The following is a 23,551-nucleotide window of genomic DNA, read 5'->3' on the forward strand; positions in this document are numbered from 1 at the left end:
TTTTGGTTAGTTTCAGTTTCCTTGTTTGTGATTGGTACGATGAGTCATTTTTCACTCATGTATGGACCGAAGTCATTCTCCTTGCAACTAGGCATTATTATTACTAAAATTTAGTATTCAATCTTTTTTCCTTAAACACTCCCATTTGCTGTCATTATCATTGATGTTTAACATAAACATTTTTTAAACAGTTTTTTCAATCCCCAACAAGCACTATAATTGACAACTTTGTCTCAACTTCTTTCCCTGTAAAAGGCCATACTATTCTAGATTCATGACTCGTCTCAAACAAGAGAAAGAAACAAGGATAAAGTCTTCTATAGACTTTTTCCTTGCAACTAGGGTATTGTTTTGACACAACTAGAGCTAGAAAGAAGGATTAAGGCTAGTGATGCCTACCAAGTGAACAAGCCAATAAAAATTTTGCACATTGTGCCAGTAAGCATAGGTATACACGTGCCAAACGTGAGACCTTTCTTTGTCAATAATATATCTGAATCAGTGGATTTCGATTTTATGTAACCATTCTCTACTGTATTGGTCTTTTCACTCTCCACTTCCAACAACATACGTGTCCAAAAATTACTATCGACAAATGAGGCACTTAGTCAAGTTTTATGATGCTATATAGAAAGACGTTAGTACCTTAATTTCTTAAATTAATGCTTCATTTGATGAGTTTTAACAATGCGGCTTTATTTGAAAGGACTTAATTATAATTTTTTTTGAAGCTATTGAGGTGATGCCAGTTAATCCAAAAACAATCCTTTTCAGTTTATATTAGGAGATATGCACGCCTCAATTTTTTAATAACTACCTGTCAAAAAGTAAAACCAAAGACCTTTAGGACCTATCATTTAATATAAAGAGTAATTAATGTGCAATTAATTGAAGAGATTGCTAGAATTTCAACTTCCATTAATTTTATTGAATCAAAAAACTACATGTTGCCACCCTCTAAAAAGTCTATACTCCAAATCTGACAAAGTCTTATCTTCTTTAATGCGACAAATTGGACATGCATGTAATCCACCGGCTATTCACGTAATTCACCAATGCGTATGAAAACTTCTAAAACTTCCTACTTAATTTCGTTTAAAAACTTCTAAAACTTCTTATTACCTCTGTTCACTTTTACTAGTCCACTATGAACTTTGTACACCCCCTAAAAAATAGTAATGAAGTGTATAATTTATCATGATACCCATATTAATTGGTGAATATTTTTAATGAATTTGAAAAATAATTTGAAATGTGTAATTAATATTATGGGTAAAACAAGAAAAAAGAAATTGTTTTTTCTTGATATACTAAAAGTGACAAGTAAAAGTGAAAATTTATTTTTAGAATACTGGACAAGTATGTCACGCCCCGAACCATGACCTGGGCGTAACACGACACTCGGTGCCTGACTGCATGCGACCGAGCGAACCACATGGCTTGCTGAATCATCATGAGGCATACATGAGCGAAAATATAACGTGAAGTGCATGATGAGCTTTTATAAAACATAGTAAGTCATACTATTAAACATAAGTACTTGATTAAGTCATGAATGCGGACAATATCATAAATGAGCCAAACCGGCTAACCAACTCTGGAAGTCTAACATGACACTTGTCTTGTCTATAAAACCTCTAACATGAGTCTAAAAAACACGTAACATACTTGCTGGGACAAGGCCCCCAGCATACCTTTTGATGCAAAACTAATTAAAGAAAGACAATGTCTAAACCCCGAATGAGATGGGGCTCATTAATAAGCTGGTACGTGCAGATCCTAATGAGCAAAGGCGTCGTCCTGTAAATCTGTACCTGCATCGTGAAATGCAGGCCCCCGGGCAATAAAAGGGGACGTCAGCACATTGAATGTACTGGTATGTAAAGCAACTGAAAGAAATAACACGGGACATGGAATAACATGATAAGAACTGAAACTGAAAACCTGGACATGAGCATGAGCATGAGCATGGGTACATATATTACATAAGTAAAACATGATAAGTAGGAAGAGCATTTCATAAACCGACACATGATATCACCACGTGGATACGTGGAGTCTGGTACCTCGCCGGACCAGCAGAGCCCCCATACCTTGCCAGGGTATAAGGTGGTAACGTGCCTGATGGATCCATTCAGTGTAAAATAAAGGTATCATCCTAACTGGGCGGAGCGATCCTTGTCCTACGGTGGCTACGTAGTTTCAGGCTATCTGAGCCTTCTCGGTAATTCGTGCAACTCCCAAAAACATGAACATAATATAGTTGGCTAAGAAGCCCATGAATTTCGTGAAATAACTTGTAAATAACTTGTAATCATGATTTCACGAAGTAACTTGTAACATAGCTTGTATCATGGTTTCATGAGATAACTTGTAGCATGGTTTCATGGAATAACTTGTATTTAGCATGTATATTTCTTGTATCATGACATGAAAGTAATTATATAATTTAATTGCATGAAAACTTGTAGACATATAGGATATTCATGAAATAATCATTCTTAGTCAAAAACATGCATGCAAGAACCCATGGAATACAAAATATGGGTTTTCATGGGTTACGGACAGATTCTCAATAATCATAATGAGTATCAAGAACACAATGATAGAATAATAGCAATTCAAACATAGTATAGTCATAGACATGGACCTAGGGTTATCATGAGCATAGTATAGAATAGAAACCCTAGTTTTGTAAAGTTTCATACTTTATAGATTAGGAGGCGTGGGGAAGAACAATGATGTTCCCACACGTAGATAGTAACTTTACATACCTGGTAATGCTCCAAACTTGAATTAAAGATTTTAACTTTGAAAAAGATTTCCAAAATCTTGAATTCTTGAACCTTGAGATGGGTTTTCTTGAAAACCCTAGTTTTGGAACAATGATTTCTTGCTTAGATTATTAGAGTATATGTTAGAATTGAGTTGGAAGGGTTTGGATTGACTTACCTTGATGTTTTGGATTGTTGCTAGGGCTTGGAATTGTGAATAATGAAATAAAAGAACTCAAGGCTTGAGTTTATACAAAACTGAGACGGAAATTATATGGACGTATTATATGGTCCGTATAATATGACCATATTTTATCATGGCTGAATAGAACGTCGATTTGGAGCGTCATGAAGTACGGACAAGTTATACGGTCCGTATAAAATTATATGGGTCGTATAACAAGTTCGTATAACATGATCAGTGAACGGACTGCACTGTAATCCTTCAGTCAAATGGCCATAACTTTTTGTACAGATGTCCCCTTGTCCTCCATAATATACCGTTGGAAAGGTAGTTCAAAGGGCTACAACTTTCATTCAGGAAGTGTTCCCAAATTCCTAATTAATAAAGGAGTTATGGTCGTTGGAAGTAAGACCTTCTACAAACTCACTTGCAAACATGCCCGTAGAGTGGCTTCCAACTTTGCTTTGCCCAAAGGCATTTCTTATGACTTGATTAGTTTTCAAAACACTTCCTATAACCCTCATATTGGTTCCATTATATTATCATCTTATGAGTCAAACCTTCGCCCGAAGCTACGAGATGTTACAAAGTAAAAGTGAACGGCAGGAGTACTTAATTTCGTTTAACTTCTATACACGGATCATAATGTCAAATTTCTACACTATCATGCTATTTCAAAGTCAATTACATATAATCGCGTATAGAATGCTGGTTAACAACTTAGAAAATAAGACAAGTTATAACATACTAATTACGAAATTATGAATATTGAAAATATACGTGTATCTATATTCGTTTTTGTTTTTTCCAAAGCAAACTATTATCGTAAGAGGGAACATGGTTCATAGTTCAGGAAACTAAGTTGATGGCTCAGGCAGAGGCGAATTCAGGATTTTAAGAGGATGAGTTCACCATTAGCTATGAGATTTTTTTATTTCTTATGCCGTTGGTTCATTGCAGCTTAGCGCCTATGGGGTTTTTTTGATTTCTTTGCCTTTTGAGACTTTGGTAATTAGAAATAAAGGGGAAAAAAATTCATTAGATGTAATATAAAAAAGAAAAATGTTTTTTACTTTTGGATAATTAGAATTATAGAAGAAAAAGGATTTAGAATAATATAAAAAAGAAAGTTAAAAGGCTGCTTTAGAAAATAAAAGCATAGAACGTGTAGGAGCTTGGGTTCGATCCCGAGACCTTGAGGAAATAAACAAAGCTCCTACTAGTGCTCCACTCAGCCTAGTTTGATTATGTGTTGCTTCAGGTAAAATTATATATATTATCAGAATTATACACACAATATATCGAGTTTAGTTGAGTGACCATGTATTCACGTAACCCAAAATTAATACCTAAATTGGCCCCTGGGCTCAGGGTGAAATGTACAAATATCGCTTTTACTGTTATTCAAAACTTAGCCAAAATTTATAAAATATGTATAAAAAAAAAATCCGCCTCATAATCAAACTTCAGACCTTGGGAATGGCGTACGTCCAAAACTTCAACCCTTTCTAGAGCCTAATTCTAGATCCTTAATTTTAGTAAGTACTTTGAAACTTCAGACCCGTCTGGATGAAGTGAGGGAGGAGTTTAATATTTGTTAAATCTAACTTATTAACTTTTTATAATTTTTTAAAAACTAGACTTTTCTTCGATTTTGCTATTATCTTGTTGGTTTCTTTATTTCGGTTATCGTACTAGCTATTTGTTATTGATACTGTTCTTTCTTTCATTATTTTCGATATGATTTCTTCACTACTGACTTTCCTTTTCTTACTTGAGTTGACGGTTTATCAAAAACAACATTTCTATCATCACAAGGTAAGGGTAAAGCTGCGTACACACTACACAACACCCTCTTCAGACGACCTCACTTGTGGGACTACATTGAGGATGTTGTTGTTGTGGTTGTTCTTAAAAACTATACATATTTAAGCGATGCCGAAAAAATTGGCTACCTGACATTTCTCATCTCATCGTTGATAAGTTGGCCCGAAAGAAGGTTCTTGAGAAAACAAATTAAGAAATTGATTCTTATCTCTAGAAGATAAGATAGTCATAGCCCCTTTTTTTTTTTTGGTAAGAACGTTTCATACTTCATACAGAAAGAAATGCACTTGAAAATTTGGCATAATTTTCTTCGGTTTATTTTTGTTTTTTATTTCCTTCATCTCAAAATAAGTATCGTCTTTTTCTTTTTTCAAGAGTTAATTTACCTAATTTTCGAAGCTAAATCAAAAGAGATCAACTCAATGTCTTAGATTTAAAATTTAGATATGCAAAGATTATACAAAGTTCTATAAATTACAATTCTTTTCATCTCAATACGATAAAATATTGATCGAAGTTCACATAATTTGAGTAGGCAAAAAAAATAACAAATAATTTAGGACGGGAGAGTACTCAAGTTGTGGCGGAAATAAATTGGTTTTATTGGACCATTTCAATTGAAAACAAGTGGCTAGTTCAATGTATTAATGATAAGATAGAAGTATGACATTTTCAGTTTTCACATGTAGTTTGAAGTGTGACATTTCCAGTTTTCACATTTATTTTTTGATTTAGTACAAATTGCAGACGAAGTTTTTCCAAAGAAGGAAGACTTTGGCAACTCAATTGTGGTTCATTTTCATTCTAAGGGTAATGTACATTCATATCGAACAAATCAGGGGCTTTTTCTAGGGGACAAAAATAAACATTGGGCCAACTTCATTGATGCAATAGTTTTTTCTTTTTCTTTTCTCCTTTTAATTTTAATCGTTCGGTATTCAGAATTCACCGACTACGTTAAGTTGAATGTGCAATACTAGGTTCACTAAGGAGGTAGAATGCCCTGTATTGAAAAAGTCTCAATTTCCATAACTCTGGATTAGAGATCTCATGTTTAAAGTAGAAAGATTTCAATCATTTCATGATACCTCTCGATCATTTCTTTTCTTTTGTTGAGGTTGGGGGCACTTGGATAGGGCCCGAATAGGCCAATAAAGTAAGGTAAAAGTCGGAAAAGTTAAAGTAAATGTGAGGGCGAGACAAGATCATGCTTGAACTTTTGAGATGTTTGTTGAGAATTGAACCTTATATATTTTATGTCGTAGTATTATTTGTAATTGATTATTTCATTTTCGTTCTATAGTGATATGTGTTTATACACTCCAAATTATTGTTTTTTTAATATTTAGTTTTTTAAAGTAGAATGAAATAAGAACTGTTTTAAGCTTATTTTTTACAAATCAAACAAGATAAACTTGTTAGGTTAGTTGCTTAAATCTGTATGGTCATCCTACGTAGAATAGGTCCCACTTACTTGGAAAAGAAAATCTATAAGAATGGATCTTTAATATTGTCCTTATACTAAACAGAAAAGATGCTCTTGTGAATCATTTTCACTTTATCGTCCTTCTTTTATATGGGAATTAACTATGAAATTAATCGCTAATCTATCGCTAAATAATAGTCTATAGCTAATATAAATATATTGATAATTCATTAATAGCTAATATACCAATAAATATATTTAGCGATAAAATTATTCTATTAACCTATAGAAATTGTCTGTCACTAATTGTTTTTTTCTTCGTATGTTAATCTTTGTCTGATAGGAGAAATATTTTTCTCTAATATTTCTCCTGTGGTTTAGAATCTTCTCCCAAATAATAGAGTAGCTACTGTAATCTCTTTATTAAGAACAAAATGTTTGGACAAGTTACATAATTATTAAGGATTAATGAGCTTTTATTTTGAGCCCTTGCTGTTTCCACTAGTCTCCTCTCTTTTATAAAGATGCAAGGTTCAATTTTCATACGTATATTAAGTTTCTTGTTCCTTATCTAAGCCTCAAATACATGTGAAATAATTAAAAGTGCTATTTCTAGAACAAAGGACATATGATGAAAACAATTAAAAAACTAAATATGAACACATTGAATATAAACATTTAGATGATTGAAGGGAATGCATAGATGCCAAGTGATTAAGTAGGAAAAATGAATCACATTAATGAAATCCATATGCTTAATTTCTCGTCCACATTTGTTATTTTAATTGTATTTATACTAGTAGGTACTGATTACAACCTCTCAATGTACAAAATTTCTAAGCTTTCACATTTAATTATAGAGATAATAACATTTTTGGTCCCCAAGTTATTGTTAAATTTTGCTTTTGGTCTTTTTCATATCACTCAGCATAACCTTCAATTCAATGATATGTGTGTTTTGGTCCATTCATGTAAAAGAGTGCTATATTTGACTATATATAGAACTACATAATTGTTAAATATGAAGTAACGACACAAGTTTAACATATCATCACATGAGTAACTAAGTGGTGGAATATCAAAAATTATGGTAATTGTGAATATCCTCAAGTAAAGTGATCAAAAGTGCACAATTCAAGTAATGGAAGGTTCAATATTCTCATTCAAATACCATAAGGAATAAATCAAAATTACCTATAACTGAGGGACCAAAATAGTTATTAGCCCTAATTATTTATTTAATAAACACCATATAGAGTTAGGCATGATCATTGTCTATCCTAAAATTGATGCTAAAATAGTACCACCTTTTTTTTTTCTTTTTCTTTTTGCCCTAAATTTTTTATAAAAAAGGAAAAGTAAACAACTTCTTTTTTGTCATACTTCAATTTAATTAATGAAAAAAAAATTGACTTTCTACACTTTCGTAGTTCTCTAGAGGATGTGAGCAGTATGATGTGACAATTTTGGAATATTTAAATTTTAGTAAGTTTCTATGAATTTCTTAAAGGGTTCTACGTATAAAGATGCAAGAAAATGACCTCATACGCTTGACATAAGTAATTTTATACTATTTGTTTTGTATTCCCAATTGTCTTCACTTGTTTTGGCTTTGTCCATTCATCTTTACTTGATCTCCTTAGAGAGATCATAAATGTTATACATTAAAATTGTAAATTGACAAGTAGATATATCTCGACCTTTTTCATATTCATTTGTTCAAATCCTTATTGCATAGTAGGAGTAATATTTTTGGCTATTGAGATACATAAATGCAATTGCAATATCTTTGTTATACCTCCATTCCATTTTATTTGAATCTATTTAACAAGTCACGAAGTTTAAAAAACTAAAACCGAATCTTTTAAGTGTAGGTCAAATATATAGAAAGTACCATAGTTATCACTTAAAATAATGATAGTGAAAATTCCACATGTCTTTTTAATTTTCTCACATTTTTTATATCTTATGAAATCCCAACAAGTCATGTTATTAAGGATAAAATATAAATGATAAGATTAATATTTTTCATTTGAAAAAAAAAAAAAGCATCACATAATATCAGAATTTGTCTTCGATGTCTGATTTTTTTTTTTTTTAAAAAAATAGGGAACTATCGAAAACAGAAATTTGAAGGATTGAACGATAAAGAAGATTTCAAGTTGTGAATGACATTCGTCGTTTTGGGAAGGAAAACACACACCATCAAATGACGTGATGAGATGGATAGAATTTTTAAATTCTAAATCGAAATTTCAAGTTCGAATTCTGGGAATAAGAAAAATCTATATAGCAAGTGTTTCCCCTTTTAATTGATATTACAAAACTAATCTGAATTAATCGGAATCTCAAAACAAATACCCAACACCAGATTAAAAAAAAAGAAAAAGGAAACAAAGCATGAAACTCGAAAAAGTACAGGAAATTATGTTGTTACATTTGATACCAAAGAAATTATTGCTGATTTAGACAAAGGAAATTTCCTGCTGCTACAATCCAATTATGTCACTTTCTCTGTCGTGAGCATGGCCCTATAAGATTGTCTGTTACACTGTCTATCCTGACCAAGAGGCGTAGTCGGATGGATGATATTCTTATGTTCTTAGTTAAAAGTTTCGGATTTAATAGCTGGGTAACTAATAATGAAATCCATAATAAGAAGGTTTTCCCTTTTAAAGAGCCACACATGTGATGCAATTTCAATTATAGGGTTCAAATCTTAGGAATGAAGAAACTCTTGATAGGAAACACTTTTCCGTTTTACAGGCATTAGCTATAAATTTGAATTAATTGGATCAAATCAATAAATTGTGAATACGGAATGATTCATAAAAAAAAGAACTTCGACATATACCGACAATTGATAAGGAAAACCGGGTAATTTATTTAATTAGAAGAACGAGAAAAAAAGATAATCCGGTGCATAAAGCATCTTGCATTATCCAAGTGAATGTAGTGTAGACAACTTATCCTGGCACAGACATAAGTAAGTGATTTCACGGCTCGAACTTGCAACTACATGTTATACAATCACTACTTTACTGTTGCTCCAAAGATCCATCAACAACTATTTTTTTTTTATCATCCATCAACAACTATTTGACCAAGTAATTGTTATTCACACTGTAAGTAGAGATGGATCTTGATAAGTTATTTAGGTGTACGCTGTGCAATATGACTGTAACTACACTATTCTTTTAAGATTATGGGTCCTAACCCAAAATATTTAGGTGATGACTAGGACTTCCTGTGAAGGCGGTGGAAACTTACTAGTCACTAGTCTGTTTGAACAAACTTATTTTTCCCTCAAAAGTACTTTTTTTTTTTTTTCAATAAGTGCTTATTTTTAAAAAGGTGAGATGTTTGGTCAAACTTTTGAGAGAAAATAAGTGCTTTTGGGGAGTAGCAGAAACAGTTTTTCAGAAGTTAAAAAAAAAAACTTTTGCCCAAAAGCACTTTTTTGAAAAGTACTTTTGAGAAAAATACACATAGAAGCACTTTTTAAAAACTTGACCAAACACTAATTGCTGCTCAAAAGTATTTTTTAAATTAATTGGCCAACACAAACTGCTTTTCGTCAAAAGTACCTTTTCGAAAAATACTTTTAAAAAAAAGTACTTTTTCGAAAAATACTTTTAAAAAAAAGTACTTTTTCGAAAAGTACTTTTAAAAGAAGTACTTTTAAAAATAAACTGATTTTAGAAGCTTGACCAAACAGGCTATTAATTTGGATACCTTTAGAAATTCGGATGGGAGATATTGTATATTTATAGTACCTAAATTCATCTTTGTACTGTTAAGAATTTGAATTCCAAAGATCAGAGTCTAGAATATTTTGGAGAAAAAAAGACCTCTAGAATACTGCATTATTAGGACCTCTTTTATTCTTATTACAGTATTAATTATACTTAGGCTGTCCCAATTTATATGATATAATACTCTCTCCGAATAAAAAAAAGAGTCTACTTAATTTTTTTTTTCTTGAATCAAAAAAAGAGTTCATTTAGTAAATCAAGAAAGAATTAACCTTATTTTTTCATATTTGCCCCTATTAAGTGTTATATGATTCTCAATGTCTATTTAATTAGAAGTAGTTTAATCAAATTGTCTATTTTTGTCTAGGAGTTAGTATTTTCTAAACGGGTGTATAAATGGCTAAGTGAACTCTTTTTTTGATCTAGAGAGAGTAATATTTTACAGAATTAAACAAACCTTTTTATCATTTTTTTAAAAATTACCTTTTAAATTTTAAATTGTGAATTATACCACTTGACTGAAAAGATCTACAAGTTTACTCAACAAATTTACATCTTTGTCTTACTCTTAGTAAAAGCCTTGTCTTTCATCTATGTAGATTTACTCTGTAAATAAAAATGAAAAGAGTGATAGAAACCATTGGAGCAGCTCTGTATCAACACATACAAAACAAGCTATAAGTCAGTCAGAGAGTGGTAGTTGTGATTACCACAAACGAACTTGTAACCTAGAATCTGAGGAGCTAACAGAAAAACCCTACTAACCTTAGAAGACTGGACTAGAATTCACATTAAATCTGAACTAATATAAAATTATTGGGTGTTGCTTTATTACAGCTGTCTTTTCTTTTACTTTGATTGACTATCTTTATTTTTTTTGCTATCAATATTTTTCTTTTGTTAGATATTTTCATCATAACTTTTACTCGTACATTTTTCAAATCACTTTTCTTGAACTAAGAGTCTAGAAATAACCTCTCTATCCAACAAAGATGGGGTAAGATCTACGTACACCTTATCCTTCTCAAACTCCCCTTATAAAATCACACTGAGATGTTGTTGTTGTTGTTGCTTTATATTCTCGCAGTCTTTAAGTTTTTTTTTTTCCTAGGATTTTCAACCAAGTGTCCGTTACCTGCATTGAAGCCCAACTATATTCAGATTCACGCTGCATAGGGACCATTCGGGAAAAGCGCTCCCTATAAAAAAATAATTCATACTCAGGGTTGGAACTCAAGACATCTGGTTAAGGGAGAAGCAGCCCCATCCGCTGCCCCACGATTCTTTGACAGGGTAAGTTTTATTATTAGCTTAAGAACTTGTCCATAACTTCCACTTAGACCCTCCAATCGAGACTTGTACCATCTGAACACTCAAAGATCACATTCACTGTGCCATTTAGACACAAAATAATAACCCATCCAAAAAATAAAAGGCGTGCAACTCACACGCGGATGACGTGGCAAAATGATGAACGGAACAGTGACATGTGACATGTGGACCCAAAATAATTATGCAAAATAAAACTAATATAAAACTTATCTAACTAATAAAAAAAATTATTTCAGAAAAAAAAAAAACTAGTAAAAATCTATTTTCTTGCACCCCACCCCATCCCACGCAACCCCACCCTTTCTTCTTCCCCAAGTGAACCCCGCCATTGTCGTCCCCCACCCCCCCACATTTCCCCCAATTTCTCTCCCTCCCCTTCCCTCTTTCCTCACCTCCACCTCCACAGCTTTTTGATAGTTGGCTTAGAAATCTTTGAAAGTTGTCAAGAGTTGGATTTTTGGCTGATGATCACTAGCTTATGCATCTCCAGTTGGTGGAACACTACGGCAAAAATTTGAAAAAAACAAAAATTTGAAAAAAAAACAAAAGGAAAAATATGTTTCACGCGCCCATTATCAAGTGAATACCACTTTTAGTGCCATCTCAGCATCAGGTGTTAAATTGGCACACACTTGTGAAGATTGAAGTGTCTAATTGAAACAAGCCTTAATTGGAATGTTCAAATGAAATTTATGAACAAGTTTGAGAATCTGTCAATCACTTCCGCCTTTATTATTTACTGCTAAACTTAAGTCGACTATCATCAAAGTCGACTGAAAAAAGACATAAAATGAAATAGGAGTAATAGTTACGTTACGTGTAAAATAGAAAAGCATAAACCGTTCACACATGCTGAGTCACACACACCTATTATCTTCAGACGCACCGTTTAAATATAGAAGTTGTAAGTGGCCTGTCATATCACATTAAAGTAACGGTTTTTTCACTTTGCACTACACAAAACAAAAACAAAAACAAAAACATACACATCAACAATTTTCACTCCAAAGTTGGAAATTCACCATTTTTCTCCGTTATTTTTTTGCTGATTCCCTTCGTGGGTTTCTTTTATTTTCAGTTATTCAAGCCTATATAAGTCACATTTCAAGTGTTTATTTTTCTTGGTTTCAAATAAAGACTCAATTTTTTTTGCTGATTTCTTTTCTGGGTTATTTTCAGTTCTTGTAACTTATAAGTTACATTTCAAGTTTTTTTTTTTTTTTTTTTTTTTTTTTTAAATCTTGGTTTTCAATAAAGACTCTATTTTTCTTACAGAAATTATAAACCAAAATTGGAATTTACCATTTATTTTCTCTCTCTTTTTTTGTTGATACCCTTTTTTGGTTTTTTCTTATTTTCAGTTCTTGAAAGCCTATATAAGTCACATTTCAAGTGTTTATTTTTCTGGGTTTCAGATAAAGACTCCATTTTTATTGCTGACCAAAATTGGAATTTCACCATTTCTCTCTCTTTTTATTTTTTTTGGTGATTTCCATTGTGGGGTTCTCTTATTTTCAGTTCTTGAAGGTGCCTTTCTTTTTTTCCCCCCTTATTTTTGCTGATTCCTTTTTGGGTTTCAAATAAAGACTCCATTTTTACACAAATATTTTGGAATTAAAAAGTATGGTGGTTCTAGTTGCACGTACTGGAAGACATTTGCAGCGTTATAACAAAGGTCGTCGCCAAGTTGTTGGGTATGTTCACTCAAAAAACTCTGCTCGATATTCTTTTTTGGACTGACTAAAAAGATAAAAGTGTCATATAAATTGAGACGGAGGGTGTAGTTATTTAATCTATTTTCAAGGTCATTAAATTAAATCATGTTAGTTATAAACAATTAGTACCTGTTAACTCTATGAATTATATGTATAGTTTTTTTAATTAATTTTTTTTTTTTTTTTTTTTGCTGCATATCTTGCTTGGTATTATTGTTAGGCTATGAATTATTTTCTTTTGCTTCCTAAATTTGTGGTTTAGTTCAAATTTGGGTGAATGTTTAATGTAAACCATGGATGATGGGCCTTGGAGCAACCTGGATGAGCACTCTGTGTTTCTATGTGTAAATTTGGAACTAGCTCATCTAAAATTGCGGAATTTTAGAACTAGCCACATAAGGGTGATCAGTTGAACAGTCTTGCTGTGTAGTATATAAAAAATTATACTTTAGTATATAGGTTAAAAATTACTTTCCGTACATATATATTAAATCTTGAACACCTTCGCCAATCCGAGGGAGCCTTCTGGCACTGGTTTTCCGGCTTTATTAATGTAAACAAAGCGATTTTTTTTGTTTTGTTTTGTTTTGTGAGGGGTGGGAGGAAAGAGGGAGTAATGAAGAGTTGACTTCTAGGATGAACAAAATGATAGAGAAATGGTCCATTTCAGTCTGCAATTACAAGAATCTCTTCAAATTTTCAGCCTTTAGTTTTGTACGAATTTAATTCTTCGTTTTTACAAAAATAAAAATAGGAGTAAGCTAGTGACACGTCACTAAAAAAAATTTATTGGGAGCTAAGTGGCGCATTATCAAGAGGGTGATTGATGTTCTTTATTTGTGTGGAAAATGGGATGATTTTACAAATTAGAGTCTTTGAAGTAACTACTACTTGTTTACTGTTTCTCTTAATCTAGTGGTTTCTGAAAACAAAGTTTTTGTATTTTTCGAAAATGAAATTTTAGGTGAAATGTTTCAGTTTTGATATTCCCAAAGAGTGCTAAAAAATTAAATAAATCAAGTAGCTCTTAGTGAAATTTTCTACTTCAACTTGTGTATTTTTGTGTTTGGTGTTTATTTTTTCTTTTGGATGGATGTTTTTTATTAGGTTGACATAGTCAATACTGTCATGTGCTCGTGGCATAGTGTTCACCTCATCACGTGTTTTGTTTTTTCTCTGCGAAAAGGACCAATTTTTCTTCTTATTTAATCTATTTTAATTGTTAAATGAAAGGATCGGTGAGACATTTATTCAATGTCCCTTTCAAGGTGCATTTTTTTCTCCAAATTATAACAGTGCAAGTATGATATACTGTTCTTGGACATTAACTAAAATGAAATAGCTGTTGCATATTCATGGTTGTCTAACAATATTGATTTGATCATTAAAATTTAGTAGCGCGTACTAAGTGGATTTGTTTCTGTTAAATGATTCTCATGTGTAAAAGACATCTAAAGAATGACCTAATACTGGTTCCATTTCCGTTCTGGACCGCTAAAAATACGTGCTTTACAACGTTTCTTCAGATAAATTAGTTTTAGACTTTGTACTTTGTACTGAGATGAGTTACAAATATTAATCAACAATATCTGATTCTCTGATGTCTTCTGCAGATGTATACCTTACAGATATAAAGATATTATTGACCGATCCTTGGGGGACGAAGATGCGTTTGAAGTTCTTCTCATAACTCCTCAGAGAAAAGGAAAAGGATTGTTGTTCCCAAAGGTAGCAACCGATCTATGGTTTTCGAACTTATAATTTGTACTCAAAGATCTATCGGATTGCTTCCAAATTTCTGTGTTATTTACAAATCTCATTCTTGTTATATCAGGGAGGTTGGGAAAAGGATGAAAAAATCGAAGATGCAGCAAAGCGTGAGACAATAGAGGAAGCTGGTGTTTGCGGCGATATTGAGGTTAGTTTTTAACAGTGATCCGCTTTAATTGTGTATGATTTTCTTCTGAATTAAAAGTGCCTGAAAGCAACATGCTGTGGTCATATGGCTATGACAATGTATGAAAGAGTTGGCTATAATAGAGAGTTATGGACGTTTCAAATGGCTATAAGTTAGAATCAGATTATGAAGCGGAAAGTCATTTTTGGAAGTTCTTTAGTTTGCAACTTTTCACTACTAGTCCTGAATTTTGAATCAGTGCGCACTAGTTTCGGAGTCAATATGGTTTTATGATGGCTCGCATTTAAGACTCGCGCTGAAATCAGATCATCTTTTAAAGATTTTCTTAATTTTCCAAATCATGCTTAATAGTAACTCGCTAGCTGTTTTTTTCTTGTTGATCTTCAATCCTGTTGGTGTTAATATCTATGCATATAGGTCATTAGATATAGTTCTAACAAGTCTCGTTTGGTTGGAAACCTTATTGCAGGGAAAACTGGGAACATGGTACTTTGAGAACAAAAATGGTGACACCGCCTATGAAGGACACATGTTCCCTTTACGTGTGACGGAGGAACTAGATCTGTGGCCTGAGAAAGACATCCGTGAAAGACTTTGGGTATGTATCTGTCCATATTCCATAAATTTGCATATAAACATCACATAATTATCGTTGCTTACTAGTATTTTCAAACATCAATTGCAGATGAGCGTGCGAGAAGCAAGAAAGCTCTGCCAACAGGGGTGGATGAAAGAAGCCTTGGAGTTACTAGTTAGTCGCCTCACATCACAAAGTAGGCGGACTAAAATGGACCTATTTTCAAGAATCAACCGGAGCTCCGGTGGCCATGGAGCCATTTTGTGTTTGGGATGCAGGGCGCAAGTACTTACTCCACCTCCACCAAGTCCTGCAGAAGAGGCCTAGTTTCCATTAGCCAAAGAATGTAGGTAAAAGTAGCTTGTAAATAGGAAATTGACGATGAGCCCTTAGCATACCACGTGATGTGTGTGGACTAGATGCGTGTCACTGGCCTGTCGCAAACAAAAGCCTGGTTTTAAGCGGAAAAGGGTAGAGGGGCAGGCCCATTATTGACCAAATTTCAGACCATGCATCCCTGATCCTTCCTCGAGTTTCGAACCATGCACCCCTGATCCTCCACTGAGTTCAAACCATGCCCCCTGATCCTCCACCGAGTTTCAAACCATGCCCGGTCCCTCATCGTTTCGAACCGTGCGTTGCTGATCCTCAGGGATTTTTTTCTCGGTTATCAAAAGTAGGATGTCGTCAATGATGGCTGGTGGAAATAGATTAGAGCAATCTGTCTTAGTGCTACTCCAATTATCAAGAAAACAGAAATACAGAGGAGCTAGCAATAGCACTATGTAGTTTTTTTTTTTCCTTGTTTTCATTTCTCAGAATTGGAGTTCAGTTCTATACATGATCGCTTTAGGCTTAGAAAATCAGTGTTGTGAAGGATGCAGCTTATCAGTTACTATCTCAGTCTTTTTGAGGAACTTTACCATTGTGTAGGTACTATATAATGACTGTCTGAAGATAGTGAAGTTACTTTTTACGTTCCGATGTCTCTAAAGTATCCGAATCTTAAGTATATCTTCATGTTGATGTATTGACATGATATGTAAAAACGAAATAAACGAGCGGATCTTGGACTGTTTACTTTTGTCTTTGCTTAATTTTTAGAGTTTTTTTGAGGATCCTTGATGTTTTAAAAAATATTGCACATGCAAGTTTCTTTAAGTATAGGTTGATTTTGAGTCACACATCAGTGAGGATGATTTTATTTGCTCCGTTATATGATCTTGGACAATCTCTTAGCTGGCAACAATATTTGTGACAAAGTCATAAAACGCATTCGAGTCTGGTTAAAGTTGTGTAGTCACCTTATGACTGAACTAAACATCTTTTATCCACATTCAAAGGGGTAAATAAATGGGAAACGGGTCAAAAATACCCCTCTACTTTAACAAAGGACTAAAAATATCATCCGTTACGAATTTGGATAAAAAATACTCTTAGCAAAGTGTTCAAAAATACCCTTAAAACTAACCGAGTGCCACTGTAGCATGTTGACATGGCAACTGACCAGTCAAAACTGAACATGTGGCATTTGGACCAAAATTATAATATGAATAAACTAAACATGTTGACATGCCACAGTGGCACTCTGTTGGTTTTAGGGGTATTTTTTACCCAATTTCGCAACGAAAGACATTTTTAACCTTTTCCCAAAATAGAAGGGTATTTTGACCCTTTTTCCTATATAAATAATTGTATCAATCACTTTACCGTAAAGAACCATGCTAACGTGAGATGCTTTATGCACCGAAATGCCTTTTTTTTTATAACTTCACCAAACATAGGGAAGTACAAACCGAAGAGTTCAAGCCAGAAAATGGATCTAGTTAATGGGATGGATTTACGTAATACATCTTTCTTAGAATTGAAAGAAAAAGATTGACTCCTAGTATTGCAAACTTACGTGAAAATACAGAATTTTTTTGAATTCCAATATTCTGGACTAAAGTGTAATACTTTTTCCATTGCAGATTACCATATGGACGATTTTATATGCATGCAGTACTTACTCATCGCTGCTCCTCTAAAAACACCAAAGTATTTCATACAAGTTGGACAATCATTTACTCAAGCCACACATAGAGATTACGAAACAGCCATAGTGCCATTTTCAGCAATGGGTTTAGAACCGCCACCATGCTTCTTACAGCCATAGTGCCATTTTCAGCCATAAGGATTCATAAGACTATTGCGTACTAACAGCTTATGATATCATAATGAAACACACGTATGATTACATTGCACGCACATTGACGAACCACCGGGCAGCCTGCTCCGACGCTACAAGCAAAGGCGGCAGGTAATACTTTCCACCAGCCCTGGAGCATATAAACTAACATAAACTTAAGACTGAGTGTTGTAATCGCGGCTCAAACCTGGAATCTCCACTCCTATATCTCAATCACTCAATCGTCCCCTTCAGATCACATTTATGATTGTTTTTCTTTTTCCCACTTCCTTTATTGTTAACGAAAAGGTTACCAATCCAGTTACAGTTACAGACAATGCGACATCTTGGATCCAAATCTATACCAAAACACTCAAACAATCAAGAACTATACTATACCGAGTATAAGCTGACGTTCAGCATTTGTGCAACGTTTGCTACTATACTATCAACAATATCAACTAACACACTTTCGCATTCACCAAGGAATAAAGTTTAAACTTCTGTTCATGTGCGTGTCTGGTTGTTTTTTATCTAAATGAAAAGCTTGATTTTTCAACTTATGTCCTGCAGCTAAATAGTTCTAATTCTAAATGCATAACTTAAAGAGTAAAAAACTAGCATAAAGAAGCTGAGAAATATAAAACAGACCAAACAAAGCCTAGTACGCTTCACGTAAGTATCCTTTGGCTACTAAGAGACTGTTTGGATTGGCTTATAACTTATAGCTTATAAGCCAAAAGCCATAAGTTAAAACATAAGTTGTTATTTTGGCTTAAAAACAAGTGCTTAAAAGCACTTCTTTATTTTATCCAAACACTACAAAAGTGCTTAAAAGCTATTTTACCTTAAAGCACCTAAAATAAGCCAATCCAAGACGCATTGCCCATTATTAAGTCATATAAATTCCACAACATATATTTCAATTAGATAAAGCTCCAGCATCAATCAATAGGATCAGGCAGCAGTTCACAAACAAACCAAAACAAACACTACCTAATATATAATCATCAAAATCCCAAAAATCAACACAAGCTAATCCATTATTACTCCATAATTAAAGATCAAAGCAGTACAAGAGAAACCCAAATCACTAAAATATCCCATACCATATAAATACCAACAAAAAGTATCCCATACCTTATCAATACCAGCAAAAGTATCCGATCCTATGGATAACCCAAAACCCGATCCAATCTCCAAACAAATCATTCAATTCAATCTTGAGCCTTCAATTTCTCCACGCGCTTATTCAACATCTCAACTTTAACAACTAATCCAGTAACAGAATACAACAGCCAGTAAAAAACAACCGCAAACGCGATTAAAAGCGCGTTACGTTGAGACTTCATAATTGATTTTTATGACGTTAGTATTCAGATGGGGAACAAGATTCGGATGATTCACAAATGGGTCGGGTCTCGTATTTCCAGTAAATATCCATTAATAAAAAGAGGCAAAAAGGTATGATTGAGAGGAATGGTTTGAGGAGATTTCGGGTCAAGGCGATTAGACCTTTACGAAGCGGGTCAAGACCCGGAAAGTGTTAGGAGAAGGAGCATGTTATGTGCTATGTAAGCATAGGTAACCCTTAGGAGTTCTGTTAGCATAGTTAAACCCTTTTCTACACCTTGAGACCTCACTCTAACCCCTAGCAAGTCGTGATTACTCTAGCGGTTCGTATAATGCTACAGATAGTGGATTCTCAAAGTGAAGAGGTTGCTGGTATGAAGAACAATGTGAAGGTCTCTGTGGGGAGGGCTAATGAAGTTGAGCTGTAAATGGTGAGAGGAAAAAATATTAATTGGATAAATAATACAAAGGAAATTCAACAAACCGGAGAGGTGAAGCAAGCTAGTCGGAAAGAAAGTTAAGCTAGGTGAGACTGTGGGGCGGGCAAGGATATGTATGGGAATGATTCAGCCCCATTCCCATCTTAAAAAAAGGAAGTAATGAGGCTGTTAACTTTCTTGTTAATTTGGTCAACTCCTCCAAAAAAAGAGCAAACTAGCTTGATATGGAAAACACACTTGTTAATATGTTATGCACATCAAGAGAGCAGTTAAATCTAGAAGTAAATTATTACTTAATACTAAATATCAGACAGCATCAAGCCCAATTGCAAGTCAAGCACCAGCAATACCAAAGAGAACAAGGTTCACCATAACAGGAAACTAGTTAAAGGCATGGTTTTCACCAAGGGGTTCATCATCTACTAGCCATCTATACATAAAAAAAAATAAAAAAAATTGGCCTTATACAGGTGATTTCCCGGGAAAAGCGGTACGGATGAACCCCTTCCGCTAGCTCCGCCACTGGTTAAATTTGTCGACATACAGGTCAAGTAAAGACTCGCAGAGAAAAATCAGATATGCCAAATAACAACCACGAGTACAGGTATGAGGTAATCATGCCCACCTCATCACTCAAAAAGAAAGTTTCTTTTATCAGTCATTTTTATTAAAGGAAACAGTTAAAAGTACACAAGAGACTCATCACTCAAAAAGACAGTTGATGAGCCATAAGATATTTCAAGTCTTTTAAGTACAACAACTTACGATATCATTCAAAGAAAGACACGAATGATTATTTAACAAAAAATTGGATGACAGCAGTAACTCGACTAACTTGCACGCACATCGACTAACCACCGGGTAGCCTGCTATAACACCAAAAGCACAGGTGACAGGTAATCCAATCCACCAAGCCTGGAGCATATAAACTCACACACAAACTTAAGTGTTGTGCCTGGGAGTCAAACCTGGGATCTCAAACTCCCATATTTCAATCACACAATCCAGTAACAGTTACAGATAATTCAACATCTTGGAACCAAATATCTACCAAAACACAGAGCAATCAAGAATTATACCAAGAGTATAAGACATTCAGCACTTCTGCAACATGTGCTACTACCTATACTATCAACAACATTGACCAAGAAGTAAAGTTTAAACTTTTATTCATGTGTATGTCAGTTTTTTCCTTTTAGAATCTTTTTATCTAACTCAACTTATTCAGCAAAGATATCAAAAACTTGATTCATCAGCTTACATCCTGCAGCTCAATAGCTCTAAGGGGTCGTTTAAGTATTAGTAATGCATTAGTTATTCCAGCTTCTACCATGCATAAACCAATACATAAATTAACTCATAACTTATACATTTTTTAGTTATGCGAGATTGTAAATTGTTAACCAAACCACAGTACTTGGTGTGTCGAATTTTATACATAGCAGCTAAAATTCTACCAAAAATATGACACTAGTTAGGCAGGTTCTAATACATGAATAATCCACTTCCTAACCAGCAACCAAATGGCCCCTACATTCATAACTTAAACAGTGAAAAACTAGCATATATTTCAATTAGATAAAGCTCGAGCATCAATCAACAGGATCATACAGCAACTAACAAACAAATCAAAACAAACACTACCTAATATAATTATCAAAATCCGAAAAATCAACACAAGCTAACCCATTGAGCAGTTCACCAAGTCAAGAGAAACCCAATTCACTAACTATCCCATACCATATAAATAGCAGCAAAGAGTGGCCGATCCAATCAGAAAACCAACACAAAAATCGGGAAATTTTAAAAAATATACAGCCCATAAAATATTACGCCACGTAGCCATATTTTCAGTTTATACAACATTATACCTGGGGGGAAAGCATCATACATAATGTATCAACCTTGTATAATAGTGCCTAAGAGGTGTTTATACACAAATATGAGCTAAAACGAGTAACAAACTCAAAATATGGGCTACATGGCGTAAATATTTTCTCCCAATAGACATATAGCGTAATTTTTAAAAAATTATACCTGGGGAAAAGCATCATACATAATGTATCAACCTTGTATAATAGTGTATAAGAGGTGTCTATACACAAATATGGGCTAAAACGAGTAACAAACTCAAAATATGGGCTACATGGCGTAAATATTTTCTCCCAATAGACATATAGCGTAATTTTGAAAAAATTATATCTGGGGAAAAGCATCATACATAATGTATCAACCTTGTATAATAGTATATAAGAGGTGTCTATACACAAATATGGGCTAAAACGAGTAACAAACTCAAAATATGGGCTACGTGGAGTAAATATTTTCTCCCAGTAGACATATAGCGTAATTTAAAAAAAACGACGAAAACCCGATCCAATAACAAAACGACGAAAACCCGATCCAATAACAAAACGGATCATTCAGTTCAATCAACAAGATCATGTATCAGTTTACAAACAAAATTAAAAAAAAAAAAAACACTACCTAATATAATTATCAAAATCAACAAAAATCAAAACAATTCGTATAACATTATTACTATTAATTAAAGATCAAAGCAGTACCATATAAATCCGATCCGACCCGGAAACCCGAAACCCGATCCAATAGCAAAATGGATCATTCAGTTCATTCAACAAAACAGGATAATGCATCAGTTTACAAACAAAATCAACATAAACACTACTTAATACAATTATCAAAAGTCTTATTACATATAAATAGAAGCAAAAAGTATCCGATCCGATTGGAAAACCCGAAACCCGACCCGAAATCCGATCCAAATTACTGAGCCTTCAATTTCTCCACGCGCTTATTCAACGTCTCAACTTTAACAACTAATCCAGTAACAGAATACAACAGCCAGTAAAAAACAACAGCACACGCGATTAAAAGCGCGTTGCGTTGAGATTTCATAATTGATTTTTGATGACGTAGGTATTCAGATGGGGAACAAGATTCGGATGATTCACAAACGGGTCGGGTCTCGTATTTCCAGTAGATATCCATTAATAAAAAGAGACAAAAGGGTATGATTGAAAGGAATGGTTTGAGGAGATTTCGGGTCACGGTGATTAGACCTTTACGAAGCGGGTCAAGACCCGGAAGTGTTAAGAGAAGGATCATGATTGCTTCTGCACCTGCAGCGTAGCTGAGTACTACCCATTCTAAAGCCATTGATGCTTTGATTGAAAGAGTAATAGAGAGGATATGTGATATTTGAAGAAAAGTGTTTGATTAATTAAGAAGAAAGGTATCAATTAAAATTGTGAAAAGGGATATGGGCCTAGATTTGTTTGGGCCAGATCGGGTAAAGCCCATACTGCAAGTTACCCAATTAATGGTAGGAATTACAACCGGTAACCTGTTTTCCACGTGCTATTTAAGTTATATTCAATTTTTTCAAAGTAGTTAAGAGCTGGATTGACTCATAAGTTGATCAAACCAGCTTATAAATCATTTTTAACTTATTTGAGTATTTGACAAAAATAAAAAACAGCGTAAATTAAGTTAAAAAGTGTTTAAAATAAGTCAAAATCAAGAAGTTGTTTAACCCCAACTTATTTTTTTTGGCTTAAAAGTCACTTTGGCTTGATCAACAACTTTACCTTTTTATTCTTTATATTTCCTGTTAATTTCAATACTACCCTTACTTCTAAAATCCCTTTAAACACTTTTGTCTAAACACATAACTGCTTATTTATAAAATAACTTTCAGCACTTAAAAGTACTTTAAGTACTTATGTTTAAAAGCCACTTTTTTCGAGCTAATCCAAATGGGCTCTTACTCCGTTCACTTTACTTGTTCAGTGTATTAAATATAGATGTCTATTTTTACTTCTTCAATTTGAAAAATCAAGAGATAGTTTTACCATTTCCTATTTAGTTTACCCTTATTACTAGTTATTTGGTTGAAAACTTCAAGAAATTATATGTGGTTGCACAGTTTTTAAAATATGTTTGATTGAATTCAATTATTTAAAATGATTATAATAATTAGGGGTGATATAGTAAAATTGTCATTTTATTTATTGCTCCTTAAGTGATGTGTCAAGTCAAACATGGATAAGTAATATTAGA

The 23,551-nt window shown here is 33.6% G+C and overlaps 2 protein-coding genes across 2 annotated transcripts; one reads left to right on the top strand and one right to left on the bottom strand.

The window, feature by feature from the left end:
* Nucleotides 1–12,604: 12,604 nt before the first annotated feature.
* On the top strand, nucleotides 12,605–16,588 carry LOC132613814 (nudix hydrolase 18, mitochondrial-like). Its single transcript, XM_060328069.1, has 5 exons — nucleotides 12,605–12,992; nucleotides 14,627–14,741; nucleotides 14,848–14,931; nucleotides 15,401–15,529; nucleotides 15,617–16,588. The coding sequence occupies exons 1-5, from the start codon at nucleotides 12,922–12,924 to the stop codon at nucleotides 15,833–15,835; spliced, it is 618 nt and encodes a 205-aa protein (XP_060184052.1). The 5' UTR covers nucleotides 12,605–12,921; the 3' UTR covers nucleotides 15,836–16,588.
* Nucleotides 16,589–22,078: 5,490 nt separating this feature from the next.
* LOC132614617 (uncharacterized) lies at nucleotides 22,079–22,707 on the bottom strand. The gene has a single exon (XM_060329112.1). It carries the CDS (start codon nucleotides 22,646–22,648, stop codon nucleotides 22,256–22,258), a length of 393 nt encoding a protein of 130 aa, XP_060185095.1. The 5' UTR covers nucleotides 22,649–22,707; the 3' UTR covers nucleotides 22,079–22,255.
* Between the last annotated feature and the right edge of the window lie 844 nt (nucleotides 22,708–23,551).

This window comes from Lycium barbarum, chromosome 10 (genome assembly GCF_019175385.1).
Source record: "Lycium barbarum isolate Lr01 chromosome 10, ASM1917538v2, whole genome shotgun sequence".
Classification (NCBI taxonomy): domain Eukaryota; kingdom Viridiplantae; phylum Streptophyta; class Magnoliopsida; order Solanales; family Solanaceae; genus Lycium; species Lycium barbarum.

Bases quoted from the DNA above. Each gene is read 5' to 3' on its own strand.
- LOC132613814 (XM_060328069.1), top strand. From the start codon at position 12,922: ATGGTGGTTCTAGTTGCACGTACTGGAAGACATTTGCAGCGTTATAAC. The intron at 14,742-14,847 runs GTAGCAACCGAT...TTGTTATATCAG, and splicing joins AAGGATTGTTGTTCCCAAAG to GGAGGTTGGGAAAAGGATGA. The intron at 15,530-15,616 runs GTATGTATCTGT...CATCAATTGCAG, and splicing joins ACATCCGTGAAAGACTTTGG to ATGAGCGTGCGAGAAGCAAG.
- LOC132614617 (XM_060329112.1), bottom strand. From the start codon at position 22,648: ATGGCTTTAGAATGGGTAGTACTCAGCTACGCTGCAGGTGCAGAAGCA.